This window comes from Saccharomyces eubayanus, chromosome XVI (assembly GCF_001298625.1).
Source record: "Saccharomyces eubayanus strain FM1318 chromosome XVI, whole genome shotgun sequence".
Classification (NCBI taxonomy): domain Eukaryota; kingdom Fungi; phylum Ascomycota; class Saccharomycetes; order Saccharomycetales; family Saccharomycetaceae; genus Saccharomyces; species Saccharomyces eubayanus.
The window spans coordinates 241,096-261,769 of record NC_030975.1 but is presented as its reverse complement, the minus strand read 5'-3'; the positions used below and the strand labels follow the sequence as shown (position 1 = coordinate 261,769).

At 38.3% G+C, this 20,674-nt stretch overlaps 10 protein-coding genes across 10 annotated transcripts; 5 read left to right on the top strand and 5 right to left on the bottom strand.

Moving 5' to 3' along the window:
- Positions 1-739: 739 nt before the first annotated feature.
- Positions 740-1,234, bottom strand: POC4 (Poc4p; the record flags this gene model as incomplete). The annotated part of the gene is made up of 1 exon (XM_018368313.1): positions 740-1,234. The coding sequence occupies one exon, from the start codon at positions 1,232-1,234 to the stop codon at positions 740-742; it is 495 nt and encodes a 164-aa protein (XP_018218893.1).
- Positions 1,235-1,955: 721 nt separating this feature from the next.
- KES1 (oxysterol-binding protein KES1) lies at positions 1,956-3,260 on the top strand (the record flags this gene model as incomplete). Its single annotated transcript, XM_018368312.1, has 1 exon — positions 1,956-3,260. The coding sequence occupies one exon, from the start codon at positions 1,956-1,958 to the stop codon at positions 3,258-3,260; it is 1,305 nt and encodes a 434-aa protein (XP_018218892.1).
- A 926-nt stretch (positions 3,261-4,186) lies between these two features.
- On the top strand, positions 4,187-5,545 carry NOP53 (Nop53p; the record flags this gene model as incomplete). Its single annotated transcript, XM_018368311.1, has 1 exon — positions 4,187-5,545. The coding sequence occupies one exon, from the start codon at positions 4,187-4,189 to the stop codon at positions 5,543-5,545; it is 1,359 nt and encodes a 452-aa protein (XP_018218891.1).
- A 291-nt stretch (positions 5,546-5,836) lies between these two features.
- PXA1 (ATP-binding cassette long-chain fatty acid transporter PXA1) lies at positions 5,837-8,449 on the bottom strand (the record flags this gene model as incomplete). The annotated part of the gene is made up of 1 exon (XM_018368310.1): positions 5,837-8,449. The coding sequence occupies one exon, from the start codon at positions 8,447-8,449 to the stop codon at positions 5,837-5,839; it is 2,613 nt and encodes an 870-aa protein (XP_018218890.1).
- Positions 8,450-8,910: 461 nt separating this feature from the next.
- Positions 8,911-9,429, top strand: PPT2 (holo-[acyl-carrier-protein] synthase; the record flags this gene model as incomplete). The annotated part of the gene is made up of 1 exon (XM_018368309.1): positions 8,911-9,429. One exon carries the CDS (start codon positions 8,911-8,913, stop codon positions 9,427-9,429), a length of 519 nt encoding a protein of 172 aa, XP_018218889.1.
- Positions 9,430-9,524: 95 nt separating this feature from the next.
- ATG5 (Atg5p) lies at positions 9,525-10,403 on the bottom strand (the record flags this gene model as incomplete). Its single annotated transcript, XM_018368308.1, has 1 exon — positions 9,525-10,403. One exon carries the CDS (start codon positions 10,401-10,403, stop codon positions 9,525-9,527), a length of 879 nt encoding a protein of 292 aa, XP_018218888.1.
- Positions 10,404-10,755: 352 nt separating this feature from the next.
- Positions 10,756-13,509, bottom strand: DI49_5315 (non-specific serine/threonine protein kinase; the record flags this gene model as incomplete). The annotated part of the gene is made up of 1 exon (XM_018368307.1): positions 10,756-13,509. The coding sequence occupies one exon, from the start codon at positions 13,507-13,509 to the stop codon at positions 10,756-10,758; it is 2,754 nt and encodes a 917-aa protein (XP_018218887.1).
- Positions 13,510-14,165: 656 nt separating this feature from the next.
- PRP46 (mRNA splicing protein PRP46) lies at positions 14,166-15,521 on the top strand (the record flags this gene model as incomplete). Its single annotated transcript, XM_018368306.1, has 1 exon — positions 14,166-15,521. The coding sequence occupies one exon, from the start codon at positions 14,166-14,168 to the stop codon at positions 15,519-15,521; it is 1,356 nt and encodes a 451-aa protein (XP_018218886.1).
- Positions 15,522-15,594: 73 nt separating this feature from the next.
- On the bottom strand, positions 15,595-16,671 carry RRD2 (peptidylprolyl isomerase RRD2; the record flags this gene model as incomplete). The annotated part of the gene is made up of 1 exon (XM_018368305.1): positions 15,595-16,671. One exon carries the CDS (start codon positions 16,669-16,671, stop codon positions 15,595-15,597), a length of 1,077 nt encoding a protein of 358 aa, XP_018218885.1.
- Positions 16,672-17,511: 840 nt separating this feature from the next.
- Positions 17,512-20,016, top strand: RAD53 (serine/threonine/tyrosine protein kinase RAD53; the record flags this gene model as incomplete). The annotated part of the gene is made up of 1 exon (XM_018368304.1): positions 17,512-20,016. The coding sequence occupies one exon, from the start codon at positions 17,512-17,514 to the stop codon at positions 20,014-20,016; it is 2,505 nt and encodes an 834-aa protein (XP_018218884.1).
- Positions 20,017-20,674: the final 658 nt, after the last annotated feature.

The window sequence follows — 20,674 nt, the reverse complement described above, 5'->3', positions numbered from 1 at the left end:
TTTTTACGGGTTTTTTCCATTCTCGATGAGCTCGATGGGCTCGATGAGCAGTTAAAGAAACATATAAATAGGAAGCTCTATTCAATGCAACCTATTATTTGTTATGTGATTCCCTCTTTTACTCCAGTTTCTTCTTGTTTTCACTTAAAATCTGTGTCGACGTACTTCAGTATGTAATATACCCTATACTTTCACTAAGAGTTCAACAACGCAATGCCTATATATTTGGCTATGCGATTGTCATATCTCACTGCCTTCCAATCCCCCCAGCTTCAGGTTTTGACTAACACATTCAACAGTAGGATCATTTCTATAGGAATCGTCACTCTTTGACTCTTCAAAAGAGCCACTGAATCCAACTTGGTTGATGAGCCCATAACCTTTGTACCCTAGAGTGAGAAATTGAAATTAATCBAAATTAGCTTGGTCCGCAATCCTTAGCGGTTCGGCCATCTATAATTTTTAACAAATTTTGCTTTGCCGTTGCATTTGTAATTTCTTCCTTTGGAAGCTTTTACAATCTTTAATGGCGCGATGATCTTGACCCATCCTATGTACTTCCTTTTTGGAAGGGATAGGGCTTCATGGGTGGGTACAAACGGCAGTCTGACAAGTTAAACCAATCTTTTTTTTTCCAAAGTACTTCTTGAATCAAAGGTTTGATTCAGTATTCTGGAATTAAATGCTATGGTATGTTTTATATTATATACTACAGGTATACATATTGAATATGTCTTCATTACCCGAGCTCTGCTTTTAGGAGATTGAGACACTTCTTTAAAATATATAGATGGCTGGTGACCAGCACAGATGAATCTTCGTTAGGTGATGATGACCACGTTACATAACATGGTCTATTGAACTTCTCGGATATTATTGTCGCCAACCGCCGGGTCATATCACGAACTCTGTCATCATTAGTATCCAATAGCGGTATCCCCACAACACTATCCTTACCTGATTTGAGATTTGGATGTCTGCTTTTAGCTAAGGGGATGGCGTAGTAATAACAGGCCAAGGACGAAGCTGATTTCAAAGAGTCTTCTTGTTTGCAGCCCACAACCAAACTAATGGGAATTTTTCTAGATTGGGTATCTGTCGGTATGGTAGCAATGATGTCCAAAGCCGGCTGTAGGAAACCAGATTCCGATTCAATTGTTTGAGCAACGGTTCTTACCAACATCACGAAGATTTTGGGAAACTCAAAGTGGATAGGCTTGTTGCTGTCCCCCATTCCAAGCCTCTTCAAAAGATCGGTGTACCATAACTAAATAGTCTATACACTTTGCCGCAAATATTTCAGTCCGGGCAACTAAGCCCACCTTTTAGAATAGTAACCGGAGCTCCTAAACGAGCTAAAATAAGCTCTTCTCATATGTACCTCATTCTGCTACCGGACCAGGAGCAATCGCATGGACCGTTGTGTCAATCAATTCACGGGATCAGTAACGCATTCCGTTCACGTCTTGCCAGCTGCAGCACTCCTGGGCCCTCTCACGTAATCGATTAACATTCGGAGTTGTGCGGTGCACGGATGCGGACTTCTCCTTTTGCCAATGCGTTCGTTGATTATTCTTGTTTTTCCAACCTGTCCATTTTCTGGACTACTCGACAAGCACCACGTTTATTAGATTCTGTTACTTTCTATTGTTCGTTCTTCTAACCTGCAAGGGTCTCTACAAACCAAGAAAACATCACCTTGATTTATCTTTCTTAAGTAGACTTTTCTTTGAGTTTGGCTTTATCACATTAGCTTTTTTTTTTACCTAATTCTAGCTGCTGTACTAAAGAAAAAAACAAAGGAAGAAAAAATCACACATTGAATAGAAACTAGAAGATTCTTTACGCTTTTAATCAGATCAGTGGCCTAAAAATAATAGCAAGAATACAACAAGTTTTCACTACGAAAAAAAATTGTCAAGAAAAGAAAAAACTGGTATCTCAAACATTGAATCATGTCTCAATACGCAAGTTCATCCTCATGGACTTCTTTCTTGAAGTCAATCGCTTCATTTAACGGAGATCTTTCGTCATTATCGGCACCTCCATTTATTCTATCTCCAATCTCATTGACCGAATTTTCACAATACTGGGCTGAACATCCAGAGTTGTTCTTGGAACCTTCTTTCATCAATGAAGATAATTATAAAGAGCATTGTCCGATCGACCCAGAAGTCGAGTCTGCAGAAATCTCTCGTATGTTGGCAGTTACCAAATGGTTTATTTCTACTCTGAAATCCCAGTACTGTTCTCGTAATGAATCTTTGGGTTCTGAGAAAAAACCTTTGAACCCATTTTTGGGTGAATTGTTTGTTGGTAAATGGGAAAATAAGGAGCATCCTGAATTTGGCGAAACTGTTTTGTTGAGCGAACAAGTCTCTCACCACCCACCCGTCACAGCCTTTTCTGTCTTCAATGACAAGAATAAAGTGAAACTGCAAGGCTACAACCAAATCAAAGCTAGTTTCACTAAATCCTTAATGCTCACCGTTAAGCAATTTGGCCACACTATGTTAGATATTCATGATGAAAGTTACTTGGTCACTCCACCTCCATTACATATTGAAGGTATCCTTGTTGCTTCGCCTTTCGTTGAATTGGAAGGTAAATCATACATCCAATCTTCCACAGGCTTGCTATGTGTCATTGAATTTTCAGGTAGAGGTTATTTCTCTGGTAAGAAGAATTCTTTCAAAGCTAGAATTTACAAGGACTCTAAAGATAGTAAAGATAAAGAAAAGGCGTTGTACACGATATCTGGGCAATGGTCTGGCTCTTCGAAGATCACCAAGGCTAACAGAAAAGAAGAATCACGATTATTTTATGATGCTGCTAGAATTCCTGCTGAACATTTGAATGTCAAATCCCTTGAAGACCAGCATCCTCTAGAAAGTAGAAAAGCCTGGTACGATGTGGCTGGTGCTATCAAATTAGGTGATTTCAATCTGATTGCAAAGACAAAAAGTGAATTGGAAGAAACACAAAGAGAATTAAGAAAAGTGGAAGAGGCTAAAGGTATCAGCTGGCAAAGAAGATGGTTTAAAGATTTCGACTACTCTGTAACACCTGAGGAAGGTGCATTCGTACCTGAAAAGGATGACACTTTCTCTAAGCTTGCTTCTGCTTTGAATTTATCAACAAAGAATACTCCAAGTGGTACTTTAGTTGGCGACAAGGAAGATAGGAAGGAAGATATCTCGTCCATTCATTGGAGATTCCAGAGAGAATTATGGGATGATGAAAAAGAAATTGTTTTGTAAGGTAAACGAAAAAAATGAAAATGAAAGAAAGGAAACAACTTTTTACTGTTGCACTAATATCTATCTATTTTTTTCTCTTTATTTTTCCTTCCATTTTTATCTTTATTTTTCTCTTTCCATGACAGAGAAGATATGAAATCGTCGGGGGAATGAAGAGTTATTTCTTTTCCTTCTAGCTCTTATTCCTTATATCGCTTTGTTCTCTTACTATAATACCTACAGATTATTTTTAGAATCACAAGAATACGCTATAATATTATTAAGGATAAAGCAGAAACCCTTTTTCATACTCACAACTGCCTTTCCCCTTCAATTAGTTGATAGACAAACCGCTTATTTTTTCCATGATTTCATATCCTTTCCTTATCATCGTACGAAATTTAAAGTTTTCAAGTTTTCATGCAAGTTTTGTTGTTTTTACTCATTTATTATTACTTTTTTTGCTTTCTCCTTTGTTGTTCTCACTTTATTATCTTTTTATAATTTTCTACTTCTCTTATGCCAATTTTGTAAATCACTCAATTGATGGAAGGTATGCACACTTTACAGCTTTTCTTCACATGTTTATTCTTTTCGGCCGAAATACGAATACATATTAAAGTTCAAGAGAAAACGTCCGTGTTGTAATCGGCATCTCAGTAGGATGCTTCAATCATGCTAGGGCTACTCTTTTGATACTAAAGCAGAAAATATAAGTAGAATAGATTGTAGAGGAAGTATTTAGTTAGCTCTTGGATTATCGTCATACTTCACGAAACTTTTAAACTTTCATCAAAAAATTTTTCAATGCCCGAGGTTTTCTAATTGAGAAAAAAAATGAAAATGCAGTTAAAATGCGATGAGGTACTTACCTCTAAACTTATGCCGTAGTTTTTGTTTGAGTATATTTAATAGGCTCCATACGATAAACCTATACCAACATCAAGATGGCCCCTACTAACGTGACCAAGAAGCCTTCTCAATACAAACAATCTTCTAGAAAGGGTAAGAAAGCATGGAGAAAAAATATTGACATTTCTGAAGTAGAACAATATATGGAAAAAAAAATTGACCATGAAGTTACACATGGTACAAGTGATATGACTTCGTTACAGAATGATGCCCTTTTCCAAGTCGATGTTGAAGGTGACGACATATTGAAAAAGAAATTGATTAAGAGAAATCAAATCAAAAAAAGTTTGAAAAGTAGAGAGATTCTTGATGCCGTCAAAACTAATTCAAAAATTTCAGCACTTAAACATCATAAGAGTGGTAGTGGGGAAAAATCCAAGAAAATTCAAGGTGTTTCTAAGCATGAATTGAAAAAATTAATGGCTTTGGCTGGCAGAGTTCACGGTGAATCAAAGATCAAGAACAGAGCTGCCAAAGATGGTTTAATCAAATCAACGGCTGGCGACTTGTGGGGTAGCGAATCTAGTCCCAAGAAACAAAAAATCAAACTGCCTTCCGGTATTGAACTTGATGTGAATGAAAAGGGCCAAATACCTGAGGATTTACTCAAAAAATCAACAACAGGTTGGTCTATTGCTTCAGTTAGACCAGAAACTTTGAACGTGGAACCACTTGCAGTGAAGGACTTTGTGGAGCTTCCACATGCTGGTAAATCTTATAATCCTAACGACAAATCTTGGTCTGAATTGATAAATAAGGAGTATAAAGATGAAAAAGTAAGAGAAGATGACAGAGTCGCCTTAGAATTGTATAGAGAAAGGATTAGTCATTTAATGGAGACATTAGAGGACAATGAAGAGGAGGAATCTTCCTCTGACGAAGGGGAAAAAGAAGAAGAGAACGAAGACGAGCAAAGCGGTAGTTCTGATGATATTGAAGTAAGACTATCAATAAATGAACCTGTTAAGAATAAGAAAAAGACGAAGTATCAAAGAAATAAAGCAAGCAAACATGAAGAGAAGGTTAAATTGCAACAAGAACTAAAGAAATTGAGAGAGCGGGTTAAAGATTTAGAAACTGTTATTGATTCTGAGGAGACCAGGAAAACTTCTGTCGTAGAGCCTAAAAATGCCAACAAGGTTAAGAAGAGCAAGAAAAATAAAAAACATAAATTAGGCACCAAGTATTCTGTTATTGATGAGAGATTGGAAGTCAAATTCTCTGATGAACTATCTGATTCATTGAGAAAAGTGAGACCTGAAGGAAACTTGCTATACGATACCGTTAGAAAATTACAAAGTTCCGGTAAGATTGAATCAAGAGTACCGGTTAAGAGAGGCAGAAGATACAAGCAAAAAATCACTGAAAAGTGGACACACAAGGACTTTAAATAGTTTCCCTTTTTTTTAATGTGTTCCATCGCGCATTTTTTTATCATTTTTTTGAGGTCATTCTTTATACATGGATTCATAAATAAAAAAATATATATTGGAGAGGTCATTAGCTGTATAGTAGATAAAATCATCATTTCATTTTCTTTCCGTTTTCTTCTCTACCGCTACAGTCTTGCTCTGACAAGATTTGAAAGTATTCTAGGAACAGAATCAACTCTAAGGTACATACCGAATCAATTATAGATAATATAAAAGTGTGCCAGATGAACTTTCTTTTCTTCTTTCTTTATCTCAAATGATTTCAAGCTTTTTCTGCAGTTTTTCCCTTTCATCTTCCCAACCTCTTACTTTCTCTAATTTTTTCTCTAGTTCTTCTATTTCATTGTCAATTGATAGAATTGCTTCGTCTGTGCCTATGGCTTGCAATTGCCAATTGCCATCACGATTTTCACCAATCTCTAACAACATTTCGTGATATTTGATCAACGTCGGCCTCTGTGAGATGGAAATAAAATTAAACCTGTATCTCTTCAGAAGGTTAAACAAATAGTCTTCCATGTCAACACTAATTGCATTTGTAGCCTCATCTAATACTACGTATAATGGCTTGTGGAACATAATTCTAGCAAAGTTTACTCTTTGCTTTTCACCACCGCTTAATAAATCCTTCCAATCGGCAACAGCGTCCAAATACGTTAATCCAACGCCTCTTTTCAAAAGATAGTCTAGTCTCACCTCTGCCAAAATCTGAACTAACTCTTTATCTTTGAACCCTCTATCGAAGAATTCGTCCGAAGACATTGGATAGATAATTTGGTCCCTCAAGGTGCCGCCCCTACTAAAATATGGTTTTTGAGGAATGCAGAATATGTTATTTTCTGAAGGGATGGATAGTAGACCATTCTTGTTATATACTGGCCAAACATCCGCTATAATACGTTGAATAGAACTTTTCCCACATCCATTTGGCCCCAATATAAGTAGACTTGAACCAGATCCCTGTAAAAATGGTAGTTTTATATCATTTGCCTTTGATAAATCTTGTATGGAATTGGACTTTGAAGTCATGGAATTGATCTGTAAAGGAATTTGGAAAGTTAGTTTGTTGATCAACTTAATACCCTCGTTTGCCCTTACGGATGGAATTATTACATCTATGTTTTCTAATCTGATGCCGTTAAAGTTGCGTTGGACGGTGCCACGAATAACGTCTTGTGAATTGTCAGCATTGGTTAACATATTTGGATTTCTTGCATTGTCTTCTGTGTGCAGCGCTGATATTGAAGGAACGGCGCCATAATTAAAGTTTAGAGAATGGACCCTATGAAGAGCAGAAAGTAGAGTAAAAATCCTATTTGTATACCCGGTCAGCTGTGAAATATCCTTTATTGAATGCATCAATCTTGAACCCGCATCCGCAAGTGATAACATCAATCTTTTATTGACTATGAATTCTTTCATGTTTTTTTCCTCCGCATTAATGCCAGTTGCTAAGGTAGAGAGAACAATTGGAATAGAGGCAAAAACATAACCTAAACCTGACCATGTGTATTTCAAAACATAGTCTTCAAGCATGTTATAACCAAATTTGCATTTGTCGACCAATAGCATTCTTTCCATTAGTATATCATATAGCTCTTTAACTTTTGTTCTTTCTACAGCTGTTCCTTGATAAAACGCAATTTCTTCGCTATTGTTGATCATATTTAGATGATAGTTGTAGTAATCACCATCAGACGCCGATCTTTCACTCGCCAGCTTTCCCAATGGTGGCGTATACCTTCTTAAAATGAACCCGGTAATGAAATAGTTAACAAATATGCCTGCCACACCAACAGTACCCAAATTATCACGTAAATAAACAGAAAAGAATATTAAATCAATTACAGGTTTTGCAATATTTGCAAAAACTGAGCATGTGGCATCGCAAAATTTTGCAACATCGTTAGTTATTGAGTTGTCAATATTTTTAATCACCGAATTGGATGCTTTCGAGTCAAATATTAATTTGTAAAATGTAAGTCTTTTGTCCAGGTACATATCATGGATATAACGGGTCAGGTTTACTCTAAAGTTTAAACTTAATTTTCTTTGGAGTAACTTGATGGCGCTATTGGTATAAGAAGCTGGAACAGCAATTAAAAACCAGCACCCCAAGTCCCATAAAAAGCTCCTCCCTCTCCCAGCAATAATATTTTTGACTATCTGCCCATCCAATTTGGCGACAAACAAAGATAGACAAGTTCTCATTACCAAAAAAAAAATCTGAGCTACTAAGAGGAACGAATTTTTATCAAAAACTGTTGGAATTAAGATTTTAGATAAAACATTCATCTGATTCAAAAACTTCGAGTAGAATAATTGTGAGTTTTTCGTTCTCTCCAGTTCCACGTTTTTAAAAAGAAATTTGTCATGTTCGTATATATCGTTATCCTTTGGTGGGATAAAGATTCTTTTCCTCTTCTTCTTATCTATAGTAGTTTCATGTTTATTATCTTTCGAGTTCTGACGATCTAATAACTCCACTTCAGGGATGTACATTATCCTCGCACCACTATCCAACTGCATTTGGGACCTTGTTCTTCTAATTACAGGCCTCCTGTTCTTCCTTTTCCATGGGTATTTGTAGAATTTGTAGCACTTTAAAATAATTTTGGTGGTACCGTATGTTATGCCGGATAAAAGCGTGACTGCTGACACAAAAAGTGATATTAGTAATATCTGGGCCCTTCTCCTTTGCTTGGGATGAGCAGCATTTGACCTGGATATCTGTAGAAGGTGTCGTATCAGTAGTCTAAAGTATACTTTTAGTGTGACATCATTAATATGTAGCCCAATACAACGAGTGTGTAGGTTGAGAAGCAAGTTCTTTAGTTTCGCCGGTGTTGCCATTGTAGTCGACATTTTGATAATACCGCCTGTTGAGTGATTATTTTGAATCTACCAGGCCTTTTTGTTTGCCGATCCTGTAATTTGAAGGATTCATACTTCTTTATATATCTTAAATGTGAAAGGGCTGAAAATAACCGCCGAAAAGGAGATTGGGGTAAGAAAAAAAAAAAAAGGTAGTCGGACCAAAAGGGGCTATATCCGATCGACGATAGTTTTGCATTTGCGTCGCATCAGTATTTCCTTTTCGAGATATTTTCGAGAGTGGAAATTCTATGTGAAAAGCGCCGTTCTTGGCATTGAATTTGCATAGGATAGGCACATACTAACATGCCATCAACTTGAGTAGATAGTGCAACCTACAACAGAAAAGTTAGTCCTGGAATTGCCAAATAGAAGCTGGATAGCAACCATACAGCATCGTTGTTGTGCGATGAATATCTGTTGATAAATTAAATACTTAAGTACCTCCAGAAATGAATATCGTATCGGAACACATCGGGCGTAAGATAGTTGGAGTGGGGGTTGATATTGTGCATTTGCCAAGATTCGCTCGCCTGCTAGAAAAATATTCTCCATTGGACCCAGCTGGCCGTTTGACTTTCAAAAAGATCGCACAAAAGTTCATGCATGAGAAGGAGAGGGCTTACCTTAGAAATCTTCTCAATGAAGAACAACATCTGAGTCCAAGCTTGTACAGGTATATGGCGGGTATTTGGGCTTTGAAGGAGTGTTCATTGAAGGCTTTGTGCTGTCATATTTCGAAGCACGATCTGCCTCCTGCTCAAGTAGTATATTCCAGAATGTTATATAAAACGCAGAACAGTGCGGGCGTCCCGAAATTAGAGTATGACAAAATGTTTGAGCAAGAGTATCCAAAATATCAACAGTTCTCCAAAAAATATGGCTCCTTTTTTTCTACACATGAATTTCTTGTATCATTGTCCCATGATAAAGACTACTTAATAGCAATAGTAAATTTGGTGGAAAGATAATAAAAGGCTACTTACAGCTATACAACAGCCATTTTATCTGTTTATTAAATTGAATTGCCGTGGTGTGTAAATGCATATATAATAGCTCTTAAAGTTCAGGGAAAGATTTTTGTCACTGAAATTTTAGGAACAAGAGTTATATATAAAAACCCATCAAAACTTCTAAATTTGAGGTACAAATCAAGCAGTGCAGTGTCCCAAGGAATTTCAATTCCTTGGGCTACGATCACATAACTTTCAGCATCTATTATTTCCTTAGCGCTAAAGACTTCTTCTTCGATATCCCTCAGTGTGGGATTGACTCCAGCCATGCGGATAGTTGGTTGTGAGATCCCCCCGGTTCCCAAATCTTTGTGGTTTTGAATAATAATCGGAACATGCCGCGGTCTTGATGGGCTTATCTTATTAGAAATTTCTGTGAAGTCATGAAAATTCCTTGTAATGACACTTCTCCAAAACTTCCGAGATTCGTTTACCGACAAAGACATGATACCCTTCGAGGAGCCATTTAGTATAAAACAGACTTGTTTCCACTGATGAAACCAGAATTTTTCGGCTTGGTTACTGCTACTTAAGATGGGGATTACGGTTGACGGTAACGATTCCCCCATGACCAAATGAACTCTAAAAAAGGTGATTGCATTTTCTAGGTGAATTTCAGAAGGGGTGGCAAAAGTAGCGTTGCTTGCAACCAATCCGTCAAATAAAACGCCAACAGGATAATTCCATCGTATGGGCCTCCCATTATGTTCAAACCAGAAATACTTTTCTTTCTCGTTCAACGGATCAAAGGATAGAAAATCTTGGATCCTATCCCAAATTAGCGGCATATAATTGATCAAGTACGTTTCTCTCGGCACTCTTATTCTTAGTACTGCCATTTCTTTCGGGCTTCCTTTCATTAGAAATGAGGGATCAATAGAAACCAGCACATTGAGCTCACCGTTCCAAATCAATTGTCTAATCTCATTCATAATTACATCATAAGGCACACACGTTCATTTGCTTGTGTATACCGTTTTTGCTAGTGTTATTTACCTTTAAGTTTCATAAGAACGTACGTGCTAGTGACTTATCACCAAAGTAGTTTTTTTTTATCGCGCTACGAAAAGTGAGTCTATAAGGGTTCCGCTTCGCGATTTCTCTTAGCACAACTGAGCTAATTACATCTTTTAGAGGTGATGGTAAGGCTTTCCTATCAATTCAAATGATTTCAGGAATATGCCAATATATAAGATCGGAGGGGTCTTGTTCAGTTTAAGTTTTTGAATCCTTAAAATATTGTTCGTTTATATATATATATATATATATAGTTATATGACTTCCTTATAACAATAGTTTAGGTTCTTCACCATCGACACTACTATCCGCTACGTACCCAACGGAACCTTCGCCGTTTTCCTCCACCATTGGAGATATGCGTTGGCGATTACCATCTGAATCCAAGTACTTACTGGACCAATTACTACCTTCACTCAAAGAACGTTTAGTTGCCACAGCTTTTACATTCGACAAACTATTTTGTTTATCAATAAGTTCATCAGAAAACTGAGGTTTTACTGAAAACTCCCCATCAGTATGAATGGCATACTCGTCATCACCATCTTCATCATGCTCATCTAGTCCATTTCCCGCTAATCCTTTGTTCTGCAAAACGGGTGTTGGTAAACCTGTTCGCTTCTTATCGAGAGCATTATGGTCTTCTTCTTCCGATGAGCTCACTTCCTGAATGATGGAATCGGTATTGGAAGACTGTATTTTGAATTGTCCTCTTTTAGATGAACGCCTGGCGGTTTTACCATGACGAGATGTCGCATATGCCCTTTTGCCCGTCCAAGGTCTTTGGGTCCCAAATCTAGGCAAAACAGACTCTTTTGAATTATTGCTTCTACTGCCTCTATTTTCAGCGTTTATAGCTGGAGAAGCTGTTGTGATATCGTAAAAGGAATCCGTTCTTGAACTTCTTTCAGATGCACTGGATGCTGTAGATATAATACTCAAATCTCTCCTAACGAATTTTCTACCGTAGCCATTTGTCATTTTTTCGGATGAAGCTGAATATTGTGACGTATTCTCCGAACCTTTACGGATGTAGCTGGGCTTGATCGTATCGGAAATTTTGAATGACGAATTGTTGCCATCAGTAGAATATTCAGAAGTATAAGTGTCATTAGAAATCTGTGATATCTCTGATAATGGTCGAGTCCGAATTGGTGGGGGAGAAACCTTCCCATCCAGAGAAACAGACCTGGAGTTCTCCACAGATTCGCTGTCATAGTTGCCAGTAGACGTTTGGGAAATATCACTAGATATGGATGATTTAAACCGTTTGAGACGGGGTTCTTCTATTCGAATGCTTTCGTTTAATAGCAATCCTGTAGTTGTGTTCGTGCTTTCCATCGCTTTTTCAGAAACCTCATTATTATCTAATAGAATGGTAGCTTTCTGCAACGCAGCGGTGCCAACTAAGTTGTTTTTTAATGACTCCTTGGAGTTTATCTTTATAAAATCTGCGCCTACATCAGTCCTTGATTTCTGGGGAGAGTTACTTTTTTTCTTTGGAAAAGATCCCGGAATGGAAGCACCTTTGGTGCTTGCGACCGAGCCTTCACGAGTTCCTGAATAAATGTTGTTATTCATATTATTATTAAGATTTTTTTTTGACTTGAAAAAACTGGAAACTTTTTGTAGAAAATTATTGGACTTTCGAGGAGAGTTTACCATAGATTGAGTGTAAGCCCTTTGTGTGGAAGCTTTGGAAAGTGTAGGACGTAAGATCTTTGTCGAGTCTTTCGACTTTTTTCTGCTAACCGGAGTCATCGATGTTACGATATCTGAACCTTTGTTTAGCATTTTACTCAGTGAAGTAGCTCTAGAAAGTTCAAGCGGAGGCTTAAGCATCCCACTATCGATGTTGCTATCATCGTTATGAGTGGCATTGTCAATGACTTTTTTCACTGATAACACCGACTTGCTTCTCTTCGGATATTTACAGGTTTCTTGCTTTTTCTCTTGTGCTAGCAAAAGTAGCCATAGGCCAGAAAGCGAGTCACACTTTCTTTTTAGAATGGATTGTTTAATTGCCAGAGTATCAAGACCTGATTGTTTGAGGCGTTTAAGTAATCGCCTCTCTAATTTGCTTTTGAAATGAGTTCCGCCACTACGTTGCCTGCTCAGCGTTTTCTCTGTTTGATCTAGAACTACAGAACCGTATGGCTGTAAAAATTGGTGGTGTAAAACCTGTGGTAACGATGGGCGTTCTTTTGGGTTTTTAGCCAATAATCGTGATATCAAATCTTTAGCATCGTCGGGAATTAATTTAGAATCGTAATTTGGTTCTTCATTAACAATTTTCCATTTAGTCTTAACCTCATCATCATCATCAAATGGCAAAGATCCCGTAATTAATGTATAAAGTATTACCCCTAATGACCATATATCAATCTTAAACCCGTCATATGTCTTTCGCTCAATCAATTCGGGCGCCATATAAACCGTTGTACCACAAACTGTTTCCAGTGTTGTCTTTGTCATGCATTCTCTTGTAAAACCAAAATCCGTTAGCTTAGCGTTACCATTTTTATCCAATAGGATATTTTCCAGCTTCAAATCTCTGTGAACACAATGCATGGAGTGTGCGTAGTAGACAGCACCAGATATTTGCGCAAACAATTCTCCACATTCAAGTAAAGATATTCTATGTAAAGAAAGTAAATGATCATATAGTTCCTTGCCTGGGCAATACTCCAACGCCATCCACACTTTAGTCTCTGTTACTATCACTTCATAGAGCTTCGTAATATAAGGGAAGTCAAACTGTCTGTGGTAGAATACCTCTCTGACGATGTTAGGATCATTTTTATCGCTTGTCTTCAGGCAAACTTTACGGTGAGTTGGCCTATGAAGTGCCAAATAAACTTTCCCAAAACTTCCTTCTCCTATCTGTTTTAAAATCTTATAATTACCTACCTCTGTAAGCTCGTCTGAAGTAAACTGGCTGTAAAGTCGGTTATACGATGATCCAATAATGCTCTTGATATTGTTTTGCTCCACTTTCGAAGATCCGGTAAGATTAACCATAATGAACACTGTATTTCCCGACGAAAGAGTTCTAGCTGTTTCTCAACAACGTGTGAGATGAATGTGCTTCTCTTATAAGTGGCTGCTTATTGATGAAAATGAAACTACCTATCAATCAAAAAAACGTAGTAATCAGATAACGAGACCCTTATTGACTGCCGAATGGTTTTCTGGGTGTTTAAAATGACGAATCTGCCCAATCTTAAAGCTAAATAAGGGCAAAGCTTTCTATTCAAGGCACTATTCATGCAAGATTTATATTATGTAGCATTGATAACTGTATCATTGTCAAGATTRGATAGTCTACGCGGTCAAAAGTGTTAAGATAAGCCGAAATCGTCACACAAATTCAACATAACTTAGAGTGTCTTTTCTGAACTCGTTTAGATTAGTATTAGATTGACATAGACATGGCGAGATACAATATGTCGTCCATGATGTACATAAACACCCCAACTCTTCTTTCAAATTCAACATACCCTAAATTTGATTGTTCAAACAACGAATATCGCTGTCATTGGATACGAAACAGTTAGAATTTTATTATTAGTAGGGAATTAGGTATAACGTCAATAGTAGCTTATGACTATTACGTGTTTGCATATTGAAAGCCACATAAAGAACGATAATATTGGAACACATGGAAATGAACAAGCATGGATGAAAACGTTTATAATTTTGAAAATTTGGCGGATATAGACAAGTTCTATACGACGATACGGTGGAACAATCAATACTCGCACATGAGTACCTTACCATCTCATCTACAAAAGGAGAGAGAGAGCCATAAATCCCTGTTGGAGCGGTATGATACCTACGCAAATAAAAATTCTTCTTCCAATTGTGAAAACAAGGAACTTGCGCTACAGACTATTTCTAAAGATATGCGAGGAACATCTCAAGCTTTAGTTGACAAGAAAGAGCAAGACACGAATGCATCATCTTTTGTTGATGAAATTTTTCAGCCAGAAAGCACTGGGCACTTTATAGTAAATAGGTATGAAAAACTGATATCACAAAAACCAGAATGGCATGCCCCTTGGAAACTTTCACGCGTTATCAATGGACATCTTGGATGGGTACGATGCGCTGCAATTGACCCCGTTGACAACGAGTGGTTTGTCACTGGAAGCAATGACACAACAATGAAAGTTTGGGATCTCGCAACAGGGAGATTAAAGATTACTTTAACAGGACATGTAATGACAGTGCGTGGCATTGCCGTCTCGGATCGACATCCCTATTTATTTTCTGTCAGTGAGGATAAGACAGTCAAATGCTGGGATCTGGAAAAAAATCAGATCATCAGGGACTACCATGGGCACTTGTCCGGAGTTCGTACAGTGAGTATACATCCAACGCTGGATCTTATAGCCACTGCAGGGCGAGATAGTGTTGTCAAACTTTGGGACATTAGAACCAGGGTACCTGTCATAACGCTCGTGGGGCATAAAGGTCCTATCAATCAGGTGGAATGTGCTCCAGTGGACCCTCAAATAGTAAGCTCATCTACTGATGCTACGGTGAGATTATGGGACATTGTTGCAGGGAAAGCTATGAAAGTTCTGACACACCATAAGAGATCAGTGAGAGCTATCGCGTTACATCCAAAGGAGTTTTCAATGGCATCGGCGTGCACCGATGATATTAGGTCGTGGGGATTAGCAGAAGGGTCTTTATTAACTAATTTCGAGTCCGAAAAAACAGGAATAATAAACACTTTGAGTATTAATCAAGACGATGTCTTATTTGCTGGTGGAGACGATGGAATGTTGTCGTTTTATGACTACAAATCTGGGCACAAATACCAATCTTTGGCTACGAGAGAAATGGTAGGCTCGTTGGAAAGTGAACGAGGCGTCCTGTGCAGTACTTTCGATAAAACGGGACTAAGATTGATTACTGGGGAAACAGACAAGAGTATAAAGATTTGGAAACAAGATGAAACTGCCTCAAGAAAATCGGAACCTGGGTTAGCATGGAATCCCAATCTACGGACTAGAAGGTTTTAACAGCCGAACTGGACGGCATGTTTTTATGTATATGTATATACGCAGGTGTGATATCTATAAATGGACTTTTTATTTAATCAAAAGGTATTGGCTTGTGATTTTTTTTATTCATCTCAGTAGCTGCAATAGCACTTGGTAATTTTATACCACAACAATCGCCCCAAGTACTATGGGCATGACCTTCAATGTTGCACTCGTCGTCCGCATCAGTGCCATCGTGTATATGGCCTCTTGGTAGAGATACGCCTTCAGGACAGGGTAAAAATTTACTGAAATAGAAATGCTGCATGATGGGCAGTTTGCTGAGGACTTCGGCTTCGTACATTTTTATCATTCCTTCGGCAACTTTTGACCAAGTCTTTACGCCGCTGATGTCATCTAGCATGGGGGAATGCCATCTCAAAGAGGCAGATGACTTGACTTTATTAATGAATGCGATGCAACCAAAATACAGATACCGATCAGCAAACATTTCTACAAGCTCGCTATTGTGAATGGATATTGGTTTTAGGTGCTTATGGGTGGTCAATTGGAAGGCGCCGAATAAAAACGGTAAGAAGTGATAATCATCTAACCCCCAAACCCCGTGCGAGCCTGCGGGTTCCAACCAATACTTAGTTTCTAATACTCTCATTATGTGAAGGTACTCTATGAAAACTTTCAGAATGAGATTCGTCGAATCGTTTGAAAGATTGAAAATCTCAAAACTATATAGTCCATAGAGTAAACACATGAAATTTAGCTCATGACCTGAACCATAATCGATTCTTCTCTTATTGCCCCATGATTCATCAAGATAAATAGATAGTTGTTCCACCTGTTCATCTGTAAGCGAAGAAAATTCAGATTTCAACAGTTTTCGGGAATTTTGTGAGACTTCATCATAAAAATCTCTGAACTCCACCTTACCAAATCTTGAACTATCTACATCTTGCACCACTGGGTGCTTCTCTATAATGTCTCTTATCTGGGAAAGCAGGTTCAGCATACCAGTTATTTGCTGAGACACTGGTTCCTTGTACTGAGAGTTTTCGTGCCCTTTAACAGATTCAGCTAGGTTTATAATGAACTTCGTGAAATCAGCTCTTGTTTGGGACTTCTCCCATAGTTTCATGTCCTCTGCGGTCAATAATCTTTTTTCCGGCAGCATTTTCTAGCAGATTGTATATCGTGCTTATGAAGTAGTGTTTTCCAAGCGCGCCAAGCTACCTAGTAATCATTATATCGAGTACTATACCATCCCTATTATTCCATCACATCCACCGGATTCTGTTTCTAGCTTGTTCACGTGGACAGAAAGAAAAAAGGATAAACGTTACCCGAGCATACTCCAGGCGGCTATTATATGAGATCCAACGGAACAGTTCCCTGTAAACTGTAAATCGAAAGTACAAGGACATCATCAGCTTCTTTTCCTAGACACACTTCTTCTTCTCTCAACGCTGTATTGGTTGAGCCCTCAGAAGAGAGAATGTACTTATGACCACAGCAGTGTCAGGAGACGTACACTAGGCCAATCTGGGTCCACCATTCCACTGTCAGATGCAAGTTGTTTCACAATATTTTACCATTCCAAGTTTAATCGCTGCACGGATATTTGCATGTTTCAAGCCGTTAGTCGAAAGACCACTTCCAAAGCGATCAATAAAAGAGACAACAGCTGAATGACCCCGCCGCCTTTTGAGGGTAATATAGTGTGGACGCGTTGATACGGCAACGGGGTGCGACGCGTTAAAAATGGCAGAAAAATCATCATCGTGGATGAGCTATGGGAAACGAAAATATCCATAGGTAAAAGTACAGGCCAAGAAGATAAAGGGGACACAGGTCATCACTAATAGCCGTGGTCAAGCAAAAGGCAAAAGGATAAAATAAAGTTCTTGTGGAGAACATTCGAAGATAATTTGTCTTTGTGCATGCATTCGTTCTTATTTTAGTTGTATAAAAGAGGAAGAGGAAGAAAAACAGCGTTCAGTAACGCCGATTACATATGGAAAATATTACACAGCCCACACAGCAATCTACGCAAGCCACACAACGGTTTCTGATCGAGAAATTCTCGCAGGAACAAATTGGTGAGAATATTGTGTGCAGAGTCATTTGTACCACGGGACAAATTCCAATCAGAGACCTCTCAGCTGATATTTCACAGGTCCTAAAGGAAAAACGATCTATTAAGAAAGTATGGACATTCGGAAGAAATCCGGCATGCGACTATCATCTGGGCAACATTTCGAGACTATCCAATAAGCATTTTCAAATACTGCTGGGCGAAGATGGTAATCTTTTACTAAATGACGTTTCCACTAATGGAACCTGGTTAAATGGTCAAAAAGTAGAGAAAAATAACAACCAATTGCTATCCCAAGGTGATGAAATAACTGTCGGCGTAGGTGTCGAGTCAGATATCTTATCGTTGGTTGTATTCATAAACGATAAATTTAGGCAAAGCCTCGAGCAAAATAAAGTAGATCGCAAAAGATCTAACTTGAAAAACACGTCCAAAACCACCTCTCCAGGTCTTACTTCCTCCACTCCATCTGTCGTCGCCGCTCACAAGACTGGTATTTTCAAAGATTTTTCTATTATCGATGAAGTGGTAGGCCAGGGTGCATTTGCCACAGTAAAGAAAGCTATAGAAAGAACCACTGGAAAAACGTTTGCAGTAAAGATAATAAGCAAACGTAAAGTAATCGGTAATATGGACGGTGTAACAAGAGAGTTGGAAGTGCTACAAAAGCTCCACCATCCAAGGATAGTGCGTCTAAAGGGCTTTTACGAAGACGCTGAAAGTTACTACATGGTGATGGAGTTTGTTTCAGGTGGTGATTTAATGGATTTTGTTGCTGCTCATGGTGCTGTTGGGGAGGATGCGGGAAGAGAGATATCGAGGCAGATCCTCGAAGCAGTGAAATACATACACTCCATGGGTATTAGTCATCGTGATTTAAAGCCAGATAATATCCTTATCGAGCAAGACGATCCCGTGTTGGTGAAGATAACCGATTTTGGCCTAGCAAAAGTCCAGGGAAACGGGTCCTTTATGAAAACGTTTTGTGGCACCTTAGCATACGTAGCACCTGAAGTTATCAGAGGCAAAGATTCGTCTGTATCTCCAGACGAATATGAAGAAAGAAACGAGTATTCCTCATTAGTGGATATGTGGTCAATGGGGTGTCTCGTGTATGTCATTTTGACAGGTCACTTGCCTTTTAGTGGTAGTACTCAGGACCAACTTTACAAACAGATCGGAAGGGGCTCTTACCATGAGGGTCCTTTAAAAGATTTCAGGATATCTGAAGAAGCAAGAGATTTTATAGATTCCTTGTTACAGGTGGATCCAAATAATAGGCTCACGGCTGCAAAGGCTCTAGGCCACCCTTGGATCAAAATGAATCCGCTCGTCCCACAATCGGATGGTGATTTTTCCCAAATCTCTTTGTCCCAATCTTTATCTCAACAGAAAATACTAGAAAATATGGACGATGCTCAATACGAGTTCGTTCTAGCACAAAGAAGATTGCAATTAGAACAGCAGCAAATATTACAAGAGCAAGAGCAAGAGCAAGAGCAAGAGCACAATGAAGAAGACCAAGAAGATCAAGATGGTAAAATTCAAGGATTCAAAGTACCTGCTCACCCACCCGTTCGATATACACAGCCAAAAAGCATTGAGGCTGATAGCCAAGAACAAAAAATCATGCATCCCAATAATATAACAAACAACATGAGCGCAAAGAAAAAGGGGCATGGTAGATTTTTGACTTTACAGCCATTACCTGATAGCATTATTCAAGAAAGTCTCGAAATTCAGCAAGGTGTAAATCCATTTTTCATTGGCAGATCCGAGGATTGTAATTGCAAAATCGAAGACAACAGGCTATCTCGTGTGCATTGTTTCATTTTTAAGAAAAGACATGCTATAGGGAAAAGTATGCATGAATCTCCGGCCCAAGGTTTAGACGACATTTGGTACTGTCACACGGGTACTAATGTAAGTTATTTAAATAATAGTCGAATGATCCAAGGTACGAAATTCCTTTTACAAGAGGGAGATGAAATAAAGATCATTTGGGATAAGATCAATAATTTTGTTATTGGCTTTAAAGTGGAAATTAATGATACTACAGGTCTATTCAACGATGGGTTGGGTATACCGCGGGAACAAAGAGTAATATTGAAACAAACCACTGAAGAACAAGATCTGGTTAAGAGGCTAACCCAAATGATGGCTGCTCAACGTGCAAATCAACCCTCGGCTGCTTCTTCACCAATGGCGGCTAATAAGTCACAAATTAGCGTCGTAGCCAATAACAGCAACAACTCAGTCTTAAGCGATTTGGTAGAACCCCCCAGTAATGCAAACACGGGAAACATCCTTAAGAGAATACACTCGGTAAGTTTGTCGCAGTCACAAATTGATCCTAGTAAAAAGGTCAAAAGAGCCAAACTAGACCAAACTTCAAAAGGTCCCGAGAATTTACAATTTTCATAATCAAGAATAATCTCCCCATAGAAGCAACTTTCCTTAAAGCGGAAAGAAGTGAATAGATATATTTAGACTTTACGTACTCAAAACTATTTTTTTCGCATTTGAATATATAACAGGCTGTAAATAAATTATCCAAGCTCAAAGAATAGTTTCTGTGCTAAACGAAATTAAATTTTTAACTTTAGCTCTGTCTTTTACGCTTTTCTATTTAAATCCGGGCCTTAACAAAAGAATAAACTGCACTGCGACGAACACGATAAGATAAGCTCGTGAAGAGGAGACGTCCTAGACTTTTTCAAATTGCTCTGCATACCTCTAAGCCTATGGAAATGATAACTGTTTAATTCACTCTCCTTATTGTAGTGATAAAAGAGACTGTAACCCGTATTTGCTGTTCCGGGTAGCTCATTCAATTTGCGGGTGTCGATGGATTAAGGGGCGGAGGCGGCCCTTTTGAGGAAATATAAAAAGAACCATCTTCCCGTACTTTCCCACTTCTTATCCATATGCAGAGGGAGAAAGACAAAGAAGTTTGGAGTAATTAGCTACTATTTATCCATTCAACCTTTTTCAAAGTTTGAACCAAGTTTTATAATAAGATTTTTAAGTGGTCTTCTCTGTTCTTTATTRAAGAGATTATCAAATTAAGGGAAGAATAGCA